The following is a 20393-nucleotide window of genomic DNA, read 5'->3' on the forward strand; positions in this document are numbered from 1 at the left end:
TCAATTTAAAACAGAAAAGAAACCAACCATGGGCTGGAATACAGCAAATAGGGCATTTGTGTAGTATGTGGCTGACCTGGTTTCAACCTCTAGCACCACATATGGTTCCCAAGTCTGGCCGGGAGTTATCTCTGAGTGCAGAACCAAGAGTAACCTTTATATTATTCCATTCTTCTGAGGATCTTGAAAATAATTTATCCCAGGACTTCATCTTTGACTTGACGTTGGCCAATTTCTTTCTGTCTTTACATCATCTTCCCGTTTTCTATATGTCTATGTCAAAATTTCTTCTTCTTATAAGGAAACCATTTATATTGGATTAGAATCCACCCAATGAATTCATTTTGTGTAATAACCTTTAATTCTATTTAAATAGAATCATTCAGAATATGAATATTTCTGTATACTGAGGGTTATGACTTCAACATATGAACCTTTAGGCTGCGCACATGAACACAAGCTTTTTCATCACAGAGCCCATTGTATCCTCAACCTATGTTCCAGCAGAAACTGACATGATATTAAATATAGTTCCCAATTTAGAGTTAAGTAGTGAATTTACTAATAACTTCAAGGTTTTTTCCCTTGCACGTATATTATCCCAGAGGAGCAAGGGAATTGGCCTATCAACATAGGCCAGGATATTCTACCAAAAGAACATTAAACGAACAGCCACAGTAGGGGGCCAGTGAGATAGAACAGCAGGTAGGCCACTTTCCTTGCACGCAGCCAACCTGGGTTCGATCTCCAGCAACCCCACATGGTCCTCGAACCTGCCAGGAGTGATACCTGAGCACAGAGCCTGGAGTTACCCCTGAGCACAACTGGGTGTAACCTCAACCCCTCCCCCTCCCATACAAAATTTTAAGTACTTAATACTTTAAGTGTGATGAAGCTTATTTATTTTTTGAAATGGGATCTTTCCTCATTTATAAAGTATTACAAAAAGTTTGTGAAGGACTTTTCTTTTATTATAATTTTTTATCTTGGAACTATATCTTGAATGTATATTTCAGGAGCTACCATGGATTGGCATTTATAAGGAGACGCTGAAATGCGTGCCCACGAGAGCATCCTGGAAAAAAACAAATGAAGGTTTCCAGTGTTTTTCAAAGATCCTTAAGCAAAAGAAAGCATTATTTCTATTTTAAAGAATAAATATTGTCTTGCAGTTAGAATTCATTGCACTGTAAGCACTGTCCTCTCGTTGTTCATCGATTTTCTTGAGCAGACACCAGTAATGTCTCCATTGTGATACTTGTTGTTACTATTTTTGGCATATCAAATACATCACAGGGAGCTTGCCAGGCTCTACTATGTGGGCGGGATACTCTCGGTAGCTTGCTGGGCTCTCTAAGAGGGAGAGAGGAATCGAACCTGGGTCGGCCTCATGCAAGGCAAAAGCCCTACCTGCTGTGCTATTGCTCCAGCCCAGAATTCATAGAAAGGGGTTAAGTTCTAAGTTCTATCAGGGGATTCCCTATTTCTATCTTGGGCAAGTATGGCTATTTGTGTTTGTTCCCTGACGAAAGTGTCATCTTTTCTGGAGAAACTTACCTCCCCATATATACTATTCAAGAGTGGTTGTAAAAATTGTCACCTGACCAATTATTCTAGAAATGATGAGAGGTCATTTGGAGATAAATATTAATGCAGTTTAGTTCTAAGGAAAAAAAGTACCAACTTGAACATTTTAAGTATCTAAATTAACTACAAGATGAACCCTTTATTTTTTTTTGTCATTTCAACTGTACTTTTTAAAATTATTATTAGTGAAACACCATGAGGTACAGTTGTAGACTTACAACTTTTTGTGCTTGGGTTTCAGTTATACAATGATCGAGTATCCAGCCCTCCACCAGTACCCATTCTCCACCACCCCTAATTCCAGTATCCTTCCCACCCCCCATACCCCATCCCACCCTGCCTCTGTGGCAGGGCATTCCCTTTTGTTCTCTCTCTCATTTTGGGTGCTGTGGCATTGAGCAAATGCCAAAAGAGGCATTGAGTGGCAATCATGTTCGGTCTGTAGTCTACTTTCAGCATGCTTCCCATCCTGGGAGGATCCTTCCAACACCCTTTATTTGGTGCTCCCTTCTCTATCCGAGATGCCTTTACCCCTAGAGTATGCGGCTGGCCTCCAAGCCATGGAGTAAACCTCCTGGTACTTATCTCGGCTATTCTTGGGTATTAGTCTCCTATTTTGTTACTTTATGTTCCCCAGATGAAGGCAATCTTTCTAGGTCAGTCCTCTTTCTGACTCATTTCACTTAGCATGATACTTTCCATGTAGTACCACTTGTATGTAAATTTCATGACTTCATCCTTTCTATCAGCTACATAGTACTCCATTGTGTAAATGTACCAAATTTTCTTTAACCAGTCAAGATGAACCCTTCAAATTCCATATTATTGATGCTATTTCTGAAATTAATAACCAATATGTTCCCAAATAAAACGCCTTCAAACAGAGGTTATTATTTATGTGTTTTTTTTTAATGCACACCACATCCGCACCAAAGAGCAAAGTTATTCAGCAGTAACAAACTGCTTGACAAAGAATAAAAGGGAGTAGTACAAAGAACATGAAATGAATGTACTTTAAGAACTGGAGAAAAGACATTCTAACATCAGAGAGCTTTCCCACAACCAGAAACATATGAGTCATTCGGTACTCAGTGTTTCCCATTTTTCTTCGCTCGAAGCTTTGGCAGGTGTCAGGATAATTGACAACATTTGTTAGGGGCGGTATTGAGATCTTTGCTCTTGGATGTACTCATAGAGAGGGCTGGAACGCACAGGGACACTGACAAACTGACGCTTGCCGGGTTCCAGATCCTGCCTGAGGCTCTTGTCTTCCTGCGCCCTTCTATCCTGGAGTTGGCCACGGCTTTGCTCTCGCTCTTGGCGGCGCCTCTGCTCCACCTCCTGCTCCTGGCGAAGTTCTTCTTCCCTGAATTTCCTCTCGCGTTCCAGGCGGCCCCTCTGCTCTTGCAGCAGTTCCTGCTCCTGTCGGCGCCCTCTCTCCCTGCCAAACTGCTTCTCTGCCTCGTACTGCTGCTCCTGTTCCTGCCTGCGCCTCAGACCCTGCTCCTCTCGCTGCATCTCCTGGCGGCGCAGCTGCTGTTCTCGCTCCTCTCGTAGTTGCAGTTTCTCTTCACGGAATCTCCTGTCACGCTCCTCGCGGCGCCCCTGCTGCTCTTCGAGTTCCTGAAGAAGTTGCTCCTCCTCGAGGGACTTCCTGTCGCGAACCCCACTAAGTTGCTGCTCGCGTTCTTGGCGGCGCAGCTGCTGCTCTTCCCGTTCCCGCTGCAGTTGCTGTTCCTCCCGGAACCTTCTGTCGCGCTCCTGGCGAAGCTGTTGCTCGCGCTCCTGGCGGCGCAGCTGCTGTTCCTCTTCTCTGAACCTTCTGTCGCGCTCCTGGCGGCGCAGCTGCTGTTCTTCCCGCTCCCGAACTTGTTCCTCTTCACGAGACTCTGTGTCACGCTCCTGGCGGCGCAGCTGCTGCTCTTCCCGTTCCCGTTGCAGTTGCTGTTCTTCCCGGAACCTTCTGTCGCGCTCCTGGCGAAGCTGTTGCTCGCGCTCCTGGCGGCGCAGCTGCTGTTCCTCTTCTCTGAACCTTCTGTCGCGCTCCTGGCGGCGCAGCTGCTGTTCTTCCCGCTCCCGAACTTGTTCCTCTTCACGAGACTCTGTGTCACGCTCCTGGCGGCGCAGCTGCTGCTCTTCCCGTTCCCGCTGCAGTTGCTGTTCCTCCCGGAACCTTCTGTCGCGCTCCTGGCGAAGCTGTTGCTCGCGCTCCTGGCGGCGCAGCTGCTGTTCCTCTTCTCTGAACCTTCTGTCGCGCTCCTGGCGGCGCAGCTGCTGTTCTTCCCGCTCCCGAATTTGTTCCTCTTCACGAGACTCTGTGTCGCGCTCCTGGCGGCGCAGCTGCTGCTCTTCTTCTCTGTACCTTCTGTCGCGCTCCTGGCGAAGCTGTTGCTCGCGCTCCTGGCGGCGCAGCTGCTGTTCCTCTTCTCTGAACCTTCTGTCGCGCTCCTGACGGCTCAGCTGCTGTTCTTTCCGCTCCCGAATTTTTTCCTCTTCACGAGACTCTGTGTCGCGCTCCTGGCGGCGCAGCTGCTGTTCTTCCCGCTCCTGAACTTGTTCCGCTTCACGAAACTTTCTCTCGCGCTCCTGGCGAAGCTGTTGCTCGCGTTCTTGGCGGCGCAGCTGCTGTTCCCTTTCCCGTTGCAGTTCCCGCTCCTCCTCACGAAACTCCCTGTCGCGCTCCTGGCGAAGCTGCTGCTCTTCCCGTTCCTGTCGCCGCTGCTGTTCCTCCCGTTCCTGAAGTTGTTCCCGCTCGAGGAACTGTCTGTCGCGCTCCTGGCGGCGCAGCTGCTGCTCCCTTTCCCGTTGCAGTTCCCGCTCCTCCTCGCGAAACTTCCTGTCGCGCTCCCGGCGGCGCAGCTGCTGTTCCTCCCGCTCCTGAATTTGTTCCTCTTGATCGGTCTTTCTAAACTGTTGCTCGCGGCGCAGCTGCTGCTGCTCTTCCTGCTCCTCTCTCATCTGTTGCTCTTTCCGGAGGAACTGCCTGTCGCGCTCCTGGCTGCGGAGCTGCTGTTCTCTTTCCCGTCGCAGTTCCTGTTCTTCCTCGAGGAACTGTCTGTCTTCCTGGCGACGTTTTCTCTCTTCTCGTTCCTCTCTCAGCAGTTGTTCCTCTTGGAACTTCCTGTCTCTCCGCTGTTCCTCTCGCTCTCTCTCATACTCCTGTTCATCCTGCAGGAACTGTCTTTCCCGCGCCTGCAAATCCTCCAACTGCCGGATGGTCTCTTCATTCTCTCTGGGTTTGGAGTAGAGCCTGTTGTCACGAGCTTCTTTTTCTTTTTCGGGCTGCCACTGCCATTTCAGATCACTCTTCTCCGCCTCCCTGAACAGTCGCTGGCTGTCGCGACGCTGCAGCTCCTCCTCTAGTTGTCGCTCCCTCTCCTGACGCCTTCTCTCGCGTTCCTCTCTCTGCACTTCTTCCTCTTGCTGCAGTTCCTCTTCCCGATACTGCCTCTCGCGCTCCAGGCGCCTCCTCTCGCGCTGCAGCAGCTCCTCCTCACGCTGCAGCAGCTCCCGTCGGGCCGGCTTGGCGTGGAGCGCTTGGCGTCGTCTCTGGCTTTCCTCCTCCAGCTGCCACCTCAATTTCTGGTCGCCCCGCTGCTCCTCCTGACGTCGCTTTCTCTCCCTTTCCTCTTGGAGTCGTTCCTCCTCCTCCAGGAGCTGTCGGGCGCGCTCCAAACGCTGGAGCCGCTCCTCCTCCTCCTCCTCCTCCTCCTCCCGGAGCTGTCGGGCGCGCTCCAAGCGCTGGAGCTGCTGCTCTTCCTCAAGGAACTGCCGCTCCCGCTCCCTCTCTAGGCGCTGCCGGCGCTGTTCCTCTTCCTCCAGATGCAGTTCCCGCTCCAGCCGTTCCTCGGCCCTCAGCTGCCGCTGCGACTGCGGGCGGGCGGACAGCCTCTGGCGGCGGCGCTGGCTCTCCTCCTCGGCCTCCCACTGCCACCTGAAGGGGCGGCGCGGCTCCTCTGCGTCCCGCTGGCGCGCCCGCTCCTCCAGCTCGCGCAGCCGTTGCTCGCGCTCGCGCAGCCGTTGCTCCTCCTGACGGCGGGGCCGGGAGTAGACTTTGCTCTGGCGCGCCTCGACTTCGCTCTCCAGCTGCCACTGCCACCTCGGGGCAGTTCCCTCGCCGCCGAGCTCGCGGGCCCGCTCCCGCTCCACCTCCTCCTCCGGGAGCCCGCGCCTCAGCTCCTGCTCGCGCCTCAGTTCCTGTTCGCCCCTCAGCTCCTCCGCGCGTCTCTCCTCCTCCCGGCGCCTCAGCTCTGGCTCCAGTTCCCGGCTCTCTTCCTCCCGGCGGCGCCTCAGTTCTTGCTCGCCTCTCCGCTCCTGGCGCCTCTGCACCTCCTCGCGCCTCAGCTCCTGCTCCCGCCTCTCCTCTCGGCGTCCGGGTTCGCGTTCGCGTCTCGCTTCTTCCAGTTCGCGCCTCAGTTCTTGCTCGCGCCTCAGCTCGGCTTCGCGTCGCTCTTCCTGGCGCCTCGGCTCCTGCGCGCGCGGCTCCTCCTCGAGTTCGCGCCTCAGCTCTTGCTCGCGCCTCAGTTCTTGCTCGCGCCTCTGCTCCTGGCGCCTCAGTTCTTGCTCGAGACTCTCTTCCTGGCGCCTCAGTTCTTGCTCGAGACTCTCTTCCTGGCGCCTCAGTTCTTGCTCGCGCCTCTGCTCCTGGCGCCTCAGTTCTTGCTCGAGACTCTCTTCCTGGCGCCTCAGCTCTTGCTCGCGCCTCAGTTCTTGCTCGCGCCTCAGCTCTTGCTCGCGCCTCTGCTCCTGGCGCCTCAGTTCTTGCTCGAGACTCTCTTCCTGGCGCCTCAGCTCTTGCTCGCGCCTCAGTTCTTGCTCGCGCCTCTGCTCCTGGCGCCTCAGTTCTTGCTCGAGACTCTCTTCCTGGCGCCTCAGCTCTTGCTCGCGCCTCAGCTCTTGCTCGCGCCTCTGCTCCTGGCGCCTCAGCTCCTGCTCGCGCCTCAGTTCTTGCTCGCGCCTCAGCTCCTGCTCGCGCCTCAGTTCTTGCTCGCGCCTCAGCTCCTGCTCGCGCCTCAGTTCTTGCTCGAGACTCTCTTCCTGGCGCCTCAGTTCTTGCTCGCGCCTCTGCTCCTGGCGCCTCAGTTCCAGCTCGCGTCTCTCTTCTCCCTTGCGCCTCTCCTCCTCGAGCTCGCGCCTCAGCTCCCGCTCGCGCCTCTCCTCCTCCTCCCGGCGCCTCAGCTGCTGCTCTCGTGGCTCCTGCGCGCGCCTGCGCTCCTGCTCCCGCTCCGAGTGCAGTTCCTCGAGCTCGCGCTCCCGCTGCCGCCGCTCTTCCTCCCGGCGCCCTCCCTTGCTGGCCCAGCGCTCGGGCTGCTCCTCCTCCTCCTCCTGCTGCTGCTCCTCCTCCTGGACTCGGCTCAGGCGCGCCTGTTGCTCTTCCTCCAGGCGTTCGCGCCGCTCCCGCTGCGCGGGGGTCTCTCGCCGTTGCTCGTCGCGCTCCCAGGCTCTGCGCCTCTGCTGCTGCTGCAGTTCCTCCTCCTCCTCCTCCTCCGCGCGCTCTCGGCGTTGGCGCCTTTCCCAGCGCGGCTCCACCGCTCCGCGCTGCAGGTCCAGCTGCTCCCTCCGTGCCTCCTCCTGCTCTTCCTGGGCGGACTCCGTTTCCCGTGCCCGCCTGGCCTGCCTGCGTTCTTCCAGTTGCCGGTCCCGAGCCTCGACTCGCCTTTGGTCTTCTCGCCTGCGGCTCTGTGACGGGGTCCCCTTGCCCTCGCCCTTGGCCCCCGGCTCCTCCAGCCCAGCGGCCTGGCCGAGAGCGTAGTAACAAGCTTGAGCGACCTTGAAAATGAACAGGAGGAACTCGTTGAAATCGACTAGCCCGTTACAGTCCCGGTCCAGAAGTTGCAGGGTCAGGTCCACCGTCTCGGGGTCGTGCGGTCTCTGTGGCGAGAGGAAAACGAAAAGATCTTTAAACCGACCCTTCACAGGTCCGTGCACACATGCTTTGTGAATACTGTCACCCAAGAGACCTTAGGAGCGGTCAGAGGAATGTTCAGTGTGCGTAGCCTTCTTGTCCTTTTTTTTTTACCTAAAAAGTGAACTGCCCATTTTAAAGCAGTCGTTTCTTGGAAATTTTGAGCCTTGGAATTGAAGGTTCATCTTATTATCTCATTCCTACTTTGGACAAACTGGCAGGCTACCGAATGTAGCCTCCCCACAGGGCAGAGTCTGGCAAACTCCCCGTGGCGTCCCCAATATGCCAAATACCAGTGACAATGATGGGTCTCATTCTCCTAAAGAGCCTTGAATATAATCTCAGGGCTAGGATGAAAGAGACGTTACTGGGGCCTGCTCGAGGCAATCAACGAACATCAGGGTGGTCGTGATCATGTGATTAATACTAGCATTCGCGGCCGCGCGACATCTTATTATGACATCTTATCATCTCATTCCTACTTTGGACAAACTTGCAGGCTATCGAATGTAGCCTGCCCACAGGGCAGAGTCTGGCAAACTCCCCGCAGCGTACCCAATATGCCAAATACCAGTGACAATGATGGGTCTCATTCTCCTAAAGAGCCTTGAATATAATCTCAGGGCTAGGATGAAAGAGACGTTACTGGGGCCTGCTCGAGGCAATCGGAATTGAAGGTTGACCCAAAGAACAGGCTTTTTCTTTAGCTGGGTAACTCAGAACCAGCGCATGCTCAAAGGAGAAAAAAACACGGGCATTTGTGGTCATTTCTGTCTGAAACAGCCTGTGCTCTTGCTTTGATTTTTATCTGTCGTCTAAAATCATAGCAGATCATTTATGTTGATGCCCTTTTAACGAGGATACAGACTGATTCTAAGGGCTGAAATGTGGAAGTCAATTTAAGTTTGTTTCAAATCTCACTGGATCTCACATCTTTGTGAAGCACGTCCCACGAACGGGTTATTCTCCTTGGCAGTGCCATCCATCACACGAAATATTTGTCAACAATTTTCCAGTATGAGCTACTATGCCAATTAAGTACAGTTTAACTCAGAAATGAATGGGGAAATGGTACTCTAGAACTGTTGTATGTGAAATGAATATGAAGTCATTGTTCTTTGATCGCTTCTGAGGCTAAATTATATAATCCTAAATTAATGGAAATTTCCTTTTCTGGTTATTTCTTACCCGAAGGACATCTCCAAATTCCCTTTCAAGGAGATTCTTCAGGTCTTTCTTGCTTAATGCTGCTCCGTCACAGTCATGTGAGGCATATTGATTGAAAGTTTCAGTGATGTCGAAGATACATTTCAGAAGTGGAGACATTTTTTCCCTTTTCTTTAAGTTTAAGTAAACCTAGAAACAAGAAAATAACAGCCGGAATCAAAACTGTGTTTCTGGTCTCGGGGATCTTCATCGCCTCTGATTCACCAGATTTGATTTTAATTTGATTTTAAGACAGTAATTAGTTTTAATCTGGATTTTCAGGGCAGTATATCTTTGAATGTACTTATGAAGACATCTCAAAGCAGGAAATCATCTTCAGCTTTTGAATGTCCCAAATTTGTTGTCCAATCTGAACTATCCATCCGTTTTCCTGTACTCAGTCCCATTTCCTTCGCATATTTAAGATCACAGTAAAGAGGGGTGGAAAAATTTAGACTTGATATGTTTCTACTCATAATCATCTCCCTCTAACATTGAACAAAGAAGAGAAGTGAAAGCCAAAAAGTGAAGAAAGATGTAAGAGTATCTTAAAGGGGTCAGAAACTGTGCACTCCTACTTACAGTATCAACAGATTTTATAATCATTAAAAAAGGAGAATATGGATTATTTCCTAACATTATTGTACATAATAAATTTAAATCAGGGGCCAGGCAGTAGTACAGCTGGTAGGGTGCTTGCCTTGCATGTGACTCACCTGGATTCGATCTTTGGCAGCCTGTATGATTCTCTGAGCCTGCCAGAAATGATCCCTGAGCACAGACCCGAGAGTAAGCCCTGAGCATTGCCTGGTGTGGCCCCCAAAAAATGTATCTCATATTTGAAAATTTAAATCCATATTTAATTCAAATTTTAGTCCATAAGAGATTTAATTGCATTTCTGAAATTAAACTTACTTCATAGTAAAAAAGACATTATAATATTTATATATGCTAATACAGAAAGAAAAGTGCATATTCCCTAGCTTAATTCAGACCTCTTAAAGTAAAGTAAGTAAAGGCCCTCCCGTTGATCATCGATTTGCTCGAGCGGGCCCAGTAACGTCTCCATTGGAGACTTTGTTGTTACTGTGTTTGGCATATCGAATACGTCACGGGGAGCTTGCCAGGCTCTGCAGTGCGGGCGAGATACTCTCGGTAGTTGCCGGGCTCTCCGAGAGGGGCGGAGGAATCGAACTCGGGTTGGCCATGTTGACTGCGTGCAAGGCAAACGCCCTACCGCTGTGCTATCTCTCCAGACCTCTTATAGATTATTAAAAGCCCTGAGAAGTTTTTGGCTATCAGAGTCAATGTGTCAAGCTGACCTAGAGAACTTTGAATAATATTGACCTTTTGGATAGCTTTTTGCCAAACCCAAATAAACTCTTTGAATCTTGGCACTATTTAAAAAATACAAAAATAAACACCCCCTGAACCCTGAAAAGCAAAACAGAATCTAGCATGCCACAGGTCAATGTTAAGAGAATACTTGGAGAGCTTAACTGGTTCTTAGAGTATAGTGACTCGTTTAATTGGACTCTTTTTCATTTTTATTAATTAAAAAATTTTGCTGTTCTGGGGATGGAACTCAGGGTTTCACACATGCAAGCATGTGTTTTGCCACTCAGCCACATCCCCAACCTTTACCTGGCTTCTTTACTCACCAACTACAGTACCTCTGATGTCATAACTGTATCAAGATAGTTCATGTTAAGTAGAACAAAGGCAAAACAAGAACTGAAGACAAACTTTTGAGGTGGCAGTTTTTTAGCAAGATGGCCCATTCGAATCACATATGACCTTCTCTGACATGCAAATAAACTTGCAGAGTTCAGAGTTTTCGGAAAAGAACTGTGTGTTCTCCATTTGAATGATGATTCCAACCATAGAAGATGGCATGGCGTTTGTGGAACTTAGACATTCTTTAAGACACTGATACCCGAGCCAGAGCAATAGTACAATGGCGTAGGGTGTTTGTCTTCCACGCGGCCAACCCAGGTTCACAATCTCTGGCAGCCCATATGGTCCCCCAAGCACTGCCAAGAGTAATTCCTGAGTGCAGAGCCAAGAGTAACCCCTGGGCATCACTGGGTATGCCCAAAAAGAAAAAAAAAAAGAAACCGATACCTTCTGGTACATAGAATATACTCACCCCCTCCAACATCTAAAACAGCTAGACAATGAATAGTTGTACAGAAGTACATCATTCTGTTGAATAGACTTACCCACTTCACCAGAAGAAGTTGAGTGCTCTCTGACACTGCTGGCAGGTGTTCTGGGCAACTGGGAGCTGGGCCTTTTATAGGGGGTTTAATTGTGCCCTGGAGAGCAACTTGGGGAGGAGACACCCACTCTGTGGGATGCCCTGATTCATTTCAACCAAGCCCAACTCCACCTCTGTCTCCAGGAATGGCTTGTTTATCTCACTACTTGCTCACGTAGCTATTTGGCATCGGGTTCACAGATCTTGCCTCCTGACAGGGCAGTGACCCCACCTAATAGGAAAAGGTAGAATATTTAGCAGAAGTTTTCATTAGTTCAGTTTTTCAGATTGTTTAAGTGTTAAAGAGGAAATAAAATGACTAAAAGTTGTTATTAAATAACTTATTCACTAAATTCAAGTGATACTTAGTTACTAAGACATTGAATAATTTCAGAACTTTAAATTTTGACTTCCTTAAAAAGTAGTAACCTCTGAGCCATTCATTTTATAAAGAATCTAAGTTCTAGGGTGGAGTCAAACAGAAATTTTGACAAAAGTGATGAGAACCAGTTTATTTCCCCCTGAGACAGACAGTCCATGAAGAACTTCATATGGACCTACCTGATCCAATTCTAGGATACTGAGAGACTGTGAGAAATTGGTTTTAGTTTCTTCTCTTAAATTGTGCAGTGAGAAAATTTTGCATTTGTATTATTGGGCCTGTAGGAAGTCATTTTTATGCATAGGAAGACTGTTTTAAATAAGTAAACAATTTTGGAGGACACTTTTATTTATTTATTTATTTATTTATTTATTTTTAATTAATTTTTTAAATTGAATCACAGTGATAAAAACATTTACAAAGTTGCTCATGATTGAATTTCAGTCATATCCAGCACCCATCCCTTCACCAGTGTACTTTTCCCACGAGCAGTGGTCCCTGGTTCCCTTCTCCCCTCCACCCCTACTTGCCACTATGATAGGCACTTTTCTTTTCTCTCTTTCCCTCTGAAGGATACTTTTTAAATGTGCTCTATTTAGTTGCTCATAAGAAAATGTGAGTTCTGAAAATTAACTTTTAGGGACGTTGCATCTAAATGAAGTTTTCTCTTTTCTTTTTATCATTTGCATATTGATGCCCCTGGAGAAAAAGAGCTGGTGTAATGCATTATTGTAGATACAATCATCCTTCTCAGCTCAAGTTACTAATGACTATGACACCTAAACACTTGACTCTGCTTCTCCTGGAAGCACATTAACGTAATCCGTCATTCTAGCCCATTATATCTGTCAGGGCTTTCTCAGCTCAGTAAGTCATTTGCAAATCTCATTGCTGTTTTATTGTAAGGAACTCCATTTTATTCCTGGTTGTCAGTGACTCCCACCCTTACATTTTATAATATATGAAACTTCTGTTCACAATAAGCTTATGAAGGCTAGTAGATGATTCAGTAGCTTTCAGAATTTGTTTTCTCCTCTGTGCATCAGAGGAAAGTACTGGTTTTCTGAATTTTGAGGTGATTCAGTAGGGTTTAATAGAAAAGGAGAATTTTGAGGAATTTAAATCTTGGTGGCTGGTCTTATTTTTAATTCACTTTTTAATGCCAAGGATTAAGCCTAGGCCTCAGAGCACAATGTATATGCTCTACTGCTGAACCACACCCCTGGCAGAATAGCTGTTTTTGTTTGTTTGTTTGTTAAATATGTCTTACTGGTCTAAATGCTAGTAGAGTTGAATTCTATTTTTCTCCTTACTTGCTGCCATCCCAAATGTGGAATAAAGAAAACAGTGGAAGTGACAGGCAGTAGACCATTGAAAGTCTGGGTCAGGCCTGCCTCACAAAGGATTTCAGCACTGAAATTTGAGTTTTAGGGGTTTTTCCTAAGACTATCAACTTATTCTTGAAATGTTAATTAGCTTGATATGGTAGTTTTTAAAGTAAAGAGTAGAGATTTCTCTTCATTGTCTTCTATTTAGTAGATTTTATCACTATCACTGTCCTCCTGTTGTTCGATTTTGCTCGAGCGGGCCCAGTAACATCTCCATTGTGACACTTATTACGGTGTTTGGCATATCGAATACGTCACGGGTAGCTTGCCAGGCTTTGCTGTGCAGGCGAGATATTCTCAGTAGCTTGCCGGGCTCTCCGAGAGGAGAGGAGGAATAGAACCTGGGTCGGCTGGGTCAGCCACGTACAAGGCAAACGCCCTACCTGCTGTGCTATCACTCCAGCCCAGTATATTTTATACAGATTTTTATTCTTTGAATTCTAGAAAAGGACCATCATGAGCATTGTATATCCAGTAACCACAAATCATCATGGAACCTCTTTCTCACACTTAAGAATCCTTCAAGAAAGGCCCTGGACAAAGCCACCTTATGATGTTGTGTGTCCCACACCCATACACCCAATTTTATGTTGTGTGATCTGTTAGGGAACTTCAACTCAGGTTTTGGGTGCATTTCTATGTTTCCATTACTTTTTTGTAGCTCAAAGGGGACTGGACACTTTATGTTCTGTGAAAATAAAAAGAAAAAAGTAATCATTTTAAATCATGGTTGAGCAAGCAAAATAAATATGGAAGAAAACCCAAAAGGAAGACATTTCTGGTTAGTTTTGAGAGAAAAACCTGAAATTGCATTCAGAACTTTTGTTCTATTTGGAATAAAGCCACACCTTAAATTCAGTGATGACTTACTATCTACTTTTATTTAAAGTCAGTATTACACCAGGAAAAATACTAACAAATCTTTAAATTTTTAATTAAAAAATGTAAGGGAATTAGCCTTTCTTTCTTTCTATTCTTGGGTCTTCAGAAGAAAGATTTAAATTAGATTTTATTTAAAAGCAAAGTTCTAAAATCAGGCTAAATATCTTAGTAATGCAGTGACCATCTTTGTTATATAGTATCCATTTACCAGAGGGTCATTATTTTAAAATATCATTTCAGAAGGAGCTCCTGACTTAAAACTTGGAAAGAAAGTAAATTTCTTGCTTTCTAAATCTCTAGAATATTGTCAAGTGCCAAAGAATGTAGGAAACTATTGAGTCCAACATACTGGTTAAGTCTTTTTTTAAAGACTTGTTATGGCACTACCCACTTATTCTTACTGTGGTTCATCCAAAAAGAATGGTGTTTTTATAATCTGAAGATCTCCATATTTTTATAGGCAAAATTCTCATTATCTTTCTTTTATAAAACTGAATACTGAGGCACTGAAAGGTCAGATAGCATTACTTACTGGGTCAGGAATGACTCAAGTTCCCCTGTTCCAATTGACATGATTTTTTTTTTTTGAATCAAGGGTTAATACAGTTTCTTAGCTTTGAGACTTGAACTCTTCAATACAAAGGAAGTGAAAAGATAAAATAATTTGTTGAACCGGAGAGATAGTACAGGAAGTAGAATATCTATATACATATATGCGAAACATTTATATTATTCATATGCTTTAATATATTAATTGTCAATCATGAAGCCTTATTCAGGCCAAAATCTTTGATTGGGGATACTCTGCTGGATTTACAGAGAACTAATGAAGGAAAATATTTTTCTGACCTTATCTCATTGAAAGTTGCAATTTCCATTTTCTCCTTTAGGAAACCAAAAAGAAAATGATATATTTGACATTCTACAAGGAATGGTCCTATTGTGACCTTATTAGAAAACTGACAGTGAAACCTTAGACAAAGCAGAAAAGGCACCAGTACTGATTTTAAACCTAATGAACTTTTCTGGGACTTGGTTATCAACTAAAATGTCTAGGTAGAATGATTTAAGATGGCTTTGAAAAAATTAAGATTTTTTTTTGGGGGGGGGGATGGCAGTCAGCCTCTAACACATCTCCAATAAGGAGGCATTTTTTTATTTTGTTTAAAATTTTATATATGACTTGGCTGACCTGAGTTCGATTTCTCCACCCCTCTCGGAGAGCCCGGCAAGCTACCGAGAGTATTTTGCCCGCACAGCAAAGCCTGGCAAGCTACCCGTGACGTATTCAATATGCCAAACACAGTAACAACAAGTCTCACAATGGGGACATTACTGGGCCCGCTCGAGCAAACTGATGAAAATTTTATTTAAAATTAGGCCTTTAGAGTTTTCCTTTTATTTCTTTACTGACCTATCCACTGGGACCCATTTCTGCTGGTCCAAAACCTTTAAGACCTCATTCAAGTTTCATCTCCTTTCCTAAATATTTCTTGACCTTTATGTATAATGATTTTCTAGTTTTTGGAAAGAAATTGTATAGCATGGACAGTCGACTTCCTATAATGCTGCAGCACTAATCTGTCATTTCTATATTCTTTAATTTAATGGGCACTTGTTTTGTCTTCTTGATTAGGTTTTAAGTTCCTTGAAGGTAGCCCTGTATCTTTTATTTCTGCTAGGTAAAATCTCTACTTAGTAAAATCCTTGCTGATATGATATAATTTTATTGCACTGTGGCAGCTTGAAAGGCCAGCAGGTCAGAATGAGATGAGTTGCTCGATCTGGGATGGAGTTCTGTGGGTTTGGGTGATGACTTGCAGATGAGGGCATCCACCACAATAGGAGTCAGCCCTTCTGGGGCCTCTTTCTAGTTTTACAGCTTAAGAGAAGGCCTTACTCCACCCCCTCTGCCTTCCCCTATGTCCATCATTTCACCCCTCTGTTAAGTGAGGAATAGAAGATATGAATCCTTTCCTGAGAGGGGAGCTGTGATAATTACAGCTTGTAAAGCATTTTGTGATTCTTGTGATATAAAAGGGCTAATTACTGTGATCATTAATAATTCTTAATTTTTTATCTTCTTTAAGGTAAATTATTCTTATTTTAATTATACCCCCACCCTGGTGGTAATTATACCTCTGAGAGTCAGCAGATGCTTTCATCTTAGATCATGCCATGCAGGGTGACTGGCATGGGTGCCCAGGGAGAGAGCGCTTCTGCCTCTGCCCACTCCCCCTGTCACCCTGGCTTTCCTTGTCATTAAATTGGTCATAGATTTCAAGTAACCTGTTTCTGTGTCTGCAACTTTTTTTGAGGGGGGGGGGAGTGGGAGAGTGCCTCCCAAACACTACTCAGCAGATCTGGGCACTTGTCCCAGTGATACCCCTCCAACTGGATCAGATGGTTCAATGCTATGATTCAACCGTGCTTGGGTGCCACCAGGCTGTTCTAGGTAGTGTTCATGGGGCCATGTGATACTAGGGCTTAAACTTGGGGCCTTGTACATGCAAGGCCTTGACCTCTGACTTCTGAAGGATCTCCCTGGCTCCTGTAACTATGTTTTATTTTCACCCCCAGCTTCTCAGTTTCACAGGGCTTTGGAATTGGTGAAAAGTCACCCTAGAGAGGCCAGAGTTACCTCAGAGAACTGAGCAAATGCTTTATAAGAAACAGACCTAGGTTCAATTCCTTGCACTGCTGGAAGCCACTTCTGAGCAAAGGCCAAGAAGTAGTCTCTGAGCACCATTAGGTGAGGCCCCAAAACCAAACAACCAACTAAATGAACAAAAACCAAAGTCACACTAATGAGAAAAATGTATTTAATTTCTATAACTTAAAGAAGACTATGAATGAATGCAACAGGCATTTTAAATTTGGCATCTATTTGTGAAAAAGTTGATATATGAAACCAAAGAGATAATCTGGCAGATAAGGCACTTGCCTAGCACATGGCTGACCTGGCTTTGATCTCCAGTACCGGATATAGTCCCCTGAACCTGCCAGAAGTAATTCCTGAATGCAGAGCCAGGAGTAAACCTCGAGGACAGCGGTGTTTCCTCCCCCCACCCCACAACCCTCAAAAGGCTGTTATATTTAAAAAACAGATATATTTCCTCAAGGCTAGAGGTACAGGGGATGATCTCTAGTGTTCTTGGGCTTACATGTGTTTTTAGTAGAAGGTAGACCACTCTTTAGGGTGAGATAACAGATTTTGTATTTGAATGATCAAGTTCTGCTTTTTTAAATAGAGATTTTATTTCTGATAGTAAGTCGTACCATTCAGGAGGATTCGCTGCCTGTGCTTTGGGTTCTTACAGAAGAGGTCGAGACCCTTCACATGTGAGGAAAGCCCTGCTGACTCAGGAGAACGCATGCCAGAGAGCCTGGGAATGGTTCTCCAGGTCCAGGCAGCGGTCACCTCATGTCACGATACGTTTGTCGAGCCTACTCTGAGGTGTTTCAGCACCATGTATCCCCCATGTGCCCTGAAGTGAGGATAGAGATGGAGGGAAGAGGCGGGGGGGAGGGGAGAGGATTTCAATTTTGTTGCTTTTCTTCTTGGCTCTTCTCCTTCAGAGGCATACGTTCTTCTCAGGATTCGATCCTCTGTTTGTTGCTCCCTATTCCCAGCATCCTTCTTTATTTCCTTCACCTCATAACACCCAGGAGTGGCTGAGATTAGTACCAGGAATTTTGCCCCATGACTTGGAGGCCAGCCACACGTGCTAGGGGAAAAGGAAGCTCAGATAGAGAAGGGAGCACCAAATAAAGGGTGTTGGGAGGATCCTCCCAGGGTGGGAGAAGCATGCTGAAAGTAGTCTATAGACCAAACATGATTGCCATTCAGTGCCTCGCTTGCAAAACACAGGACCCAAAAGAAGAGAGAGAGAACAAAAGGGAATGCCCTGCCACAGAGGCAGGGTGGGATGTGGGGGACGGGGGGGTGGGAGGGATGCTGGGACCCGTGGTGGTGGAGGATGGGCGCTGGTGGAGGGATGGGTACTTGATCATTGTGTAACTGAAACCCAAACACAAAAATTTGTAAGTCTATAAATGTACCTCATGGTGTTTCACTAATAAAAAATTTTTTTAAAAAGTTTCTATTTCTACATCCTATTCTCAAAAACACTTGAAATTCAGGCAGGGGAATGGGAAAGGTTGAAGAAAACTTATGGGGAATAGTCAAGGACCTTTTTGCCTCTCCTGAGTACCTGCTTGAGTCTGTAGCTGTAGAAGTAGGAGATAGGTTTGATATCCTCCATTCTTGAGAGCGGCATCTTGACCCATAAGCATTTAAGTATCCTCTTTATTAGACATAGTACAAGACACAACCCTAACCTAAAGATATTCCAGCTCTGCTACCAGAAATCAATGATTTCTAAGTGAGAGATGCTGTGACAAGAAAGGTGTAATCCCCAAATAATTAATGCTACAATACTTGCTTCTATATACCCTGTATTTTTAAAAAATTAAATTTAATATTTATTTTCTTCTGTATCTTTCAAATGGTGCTTAGGTGGTTCTTGGTCACCCAGGTTGTCAGTTCAGTCCAAGGGCCTGAGGATGTGATACTACTCAGGCCCTTCAGTACTGACAATTCCTGGGCTATCCCAGTGGTGCTTGGGGGACCTCCCGGTCTGTATCCCTTTATGCTCAGAGAACCATGGGGTGATGCGAATTGAACTAGGATTGGACACATGCTGGACATGTGCCCTAGTCGCTGTGCTATCTTCCAGACTCTATGTGTTAACTTTTTAATCTAAGGAAGAAAATAGTAACAGTAGTTACCTATAGAAGGAGGAATAGGTACCTATGGGGAGGGCCCAAGAAGAAGAATGAAGAAGACTGTTTGCTGACTTGAGCAGTTGAATCTGAGCATTGCGATATTTTAATATATGCTCTCTTAAATTTCTGGTATTTGAACCACATTAATATATAGTTTTAAGTATATTTAAGTCCTGTAGCACTGTCCTCCCGTTGTTCATCAGTTGGCTCAAGCAGGCACCAGTAACCATTGTGAGACTTGTTACTAATTTTTGGCATATCAAATATGTCATAGGTAGCTTGCCAGGCTTTGTCATGCAGGTGGGATACTCTCGGTAGCTTGCTGGGCTCTCTGAGAAGGGCAGAAGAATTGAACCCGGGTTGCCACATGCAAGGCAAACGCCCTACCCGCTGTACTATCGCTCCAGCCCAAGTTTATTTAAGTATGTTAAAAAATTAAATAGTCTAAAATTAAATGATAATTTCTTTTTAGACATGGGGCACAACAAATGGAGCTCAGGGACTTTTCCCGGTTCTGTGTCCAGGAGTCACTCCTGTTGGTATTTGGGAGATTATACAATGCTGGGGATTGAACCCTGGTCTCTTGCATGCAAGACATGCACTCCAGACATGCCCTTTAATGTATTAATTAAATTCTAAAATTAGTTCTTAGAGAAAAGAAATGAAAAGCAAAGGTCTATCAGAATATCATCAGAAACTGAAGTTTTATTGTAAGATATGAAATCAGAAAGAGTTTTTCTCGGAATCAAAATTTTGGAATAAAAGAATATATTTTATTAACTCACTTTATATTGAACCTGGCTGGCTACTTTGTAACTAACACATGTTTAAAAAAGTCATGATTAGGGCCCAGGGAAATAATGGCCAATCTGGATTCATTCCGACACCACATATGGTCCCTCGAATCCTGCCAGCACTGGTCCCTGAGCACAGAGCCAAGAGTAAGCCCTGAGCACTGCCAGGTATGGCCCTGAAACCAAAATAAAGAAATAAAATGTTTCAAGCGAAACCATCCTTGAAACATCTAAACCTTAAAATTCACTGAAGTGGTTATACAATAAGTATTCATTTCAGCCTTTTAGCAACTCTGTCAGACTTGTAATTTAAACTTTTCAGATCTTTTACTTTGAGGCTTTTCCTTATCAGATGAAGAATGCTGTGATGGCTGCTTCTAGGGGTGTTTGACCAAGCTCTGCTAGGTTAGGGTTTGCTGTCAGTCCTGGGCAGAGGGTGTATCATCAAAAGTTCATCTATAGACACATTGTTTGAAAGGATTTCCCAAGTTACAAAAATAGGTGCTTTCAACATCACAAATTGGATCTTTGAGGTGAATCACATCCTCAATAGATGTTACAGATGAGGAATGATTACAACTTCCCATAGGGCAAAAAGTTACTTTTCTAACATTAATATAATTCCTTCTTTCAGTGTCAGTAAATCAAATTTTTGGGGTTTCTACTGTTATGCTTTTCACAGTGGAAAGACTTTTTGAAATCTTTGAATACAAACCCTAGAATAGTAATTTTTTTCTTTTTGGGTCACACCCGGCAATGCACAGGGGTTACTCCTGGCTCTGCGCTCAGGAATTACTCCTGGCAGTGCTCAGGGGACCATATGGGATGCTGGGAATCGAACCCGGGTTGGCTGCGTGCAAGGCAAACGCCCTACCCGCTGTGCTATTGCTCCAGCCCCTAAAATAGTAATTTTTAACTCACCTATTTGTTCCATGGATGTCCATACTTACAAGTTGTCAAAAATTTATCTAAAAAAATTTTTTTTATTTATTGAGATTCTGTGGTTTAGAAAAAATTTAAGAACTCGTTAAGGGGGATGGAGCAATAGTACAATTAATAGGATGCTTGCCTAGCACCAATGAACTCAGGTTTGATCCTATCACCACATAAGTCCCCTTGAGCCCCACCAGAAGTAAACCCTGAGCACAGAGCCAGGGGTAATTCCTGAGCATGGCCAGTGTAGCCCCCAAACAAATAAAAA

The 20393-nt window shown here is 45.7% G+C and overlaps 1 protein-coding gene across 1 annotated transcript; it reads right to left on the bottom strand.

Annotated features, from left to right (window-relative positions):
- Positions 1-2665: 2665 nt before the first annotated feature.
- TCHH (trichohyalin) lies at positions 2666-8818 on the bottom strand. The gene is made up of 4 exons (XM_056113913.1): positions 8681-8818; positions 4091-7458; positions 3924-4021; positions 2666-3824 (listed from the first exon to the last, which is right to left on the bottom strand). The coding sequence occupies exons 1-4, from the start codon at positions 8816-8818 to the stop codon at positions 2740-2742; spliced, it is 4689 nt and encodes a 1562-aa protein (XP_055969888.1). The 3' UTR covers positions 2666-2739.
- Positions 8819-20393: the final 11575 nt, after the last annotated feature.

Source organism: Sorex fumeus, unplaced genomic scaffold (assembly GCF_029834395.1).
Source record: "Sorex fumeus unplaced genomic scaffold, SorFum_2.1 ptg000001l, whole genome shotgun sequence".
Classification (NCBI taxonomy): Eukaryota; Metazoa; Chordata; class Mammalia; order Eulipotyphla; family Soricidae; genus Sorex; species Sorex fumeus.

What these genes read in the sequence shown, in the direction of transcription:
- TCHH (XM_056113913.1), bottom strand. Translation starts at nt 8,818, where the DNA reads ATGTCTCCACTTCTGAAATGTATCTTCGACATCACTGAAACTTTCAAT. An exon ending in AATTTGGAGATGTCCTTCGG is followed by an intron (nt 7,459 to 8,680) that starts GTAAGAAATAAC and finishes CTCTCGCCACAG; the next exon opens with AGACCGCACGACCCCGAGAC. An exon ending in CGCCAGGAGCGCGACACAGA is followed by an intron (nt 4,022 to 4,090) that starts GTCTCGTGAAGA and finishes GCGCGACAGAAG; the next exon opens with GTTCAGAGAAGAGGAACAGC.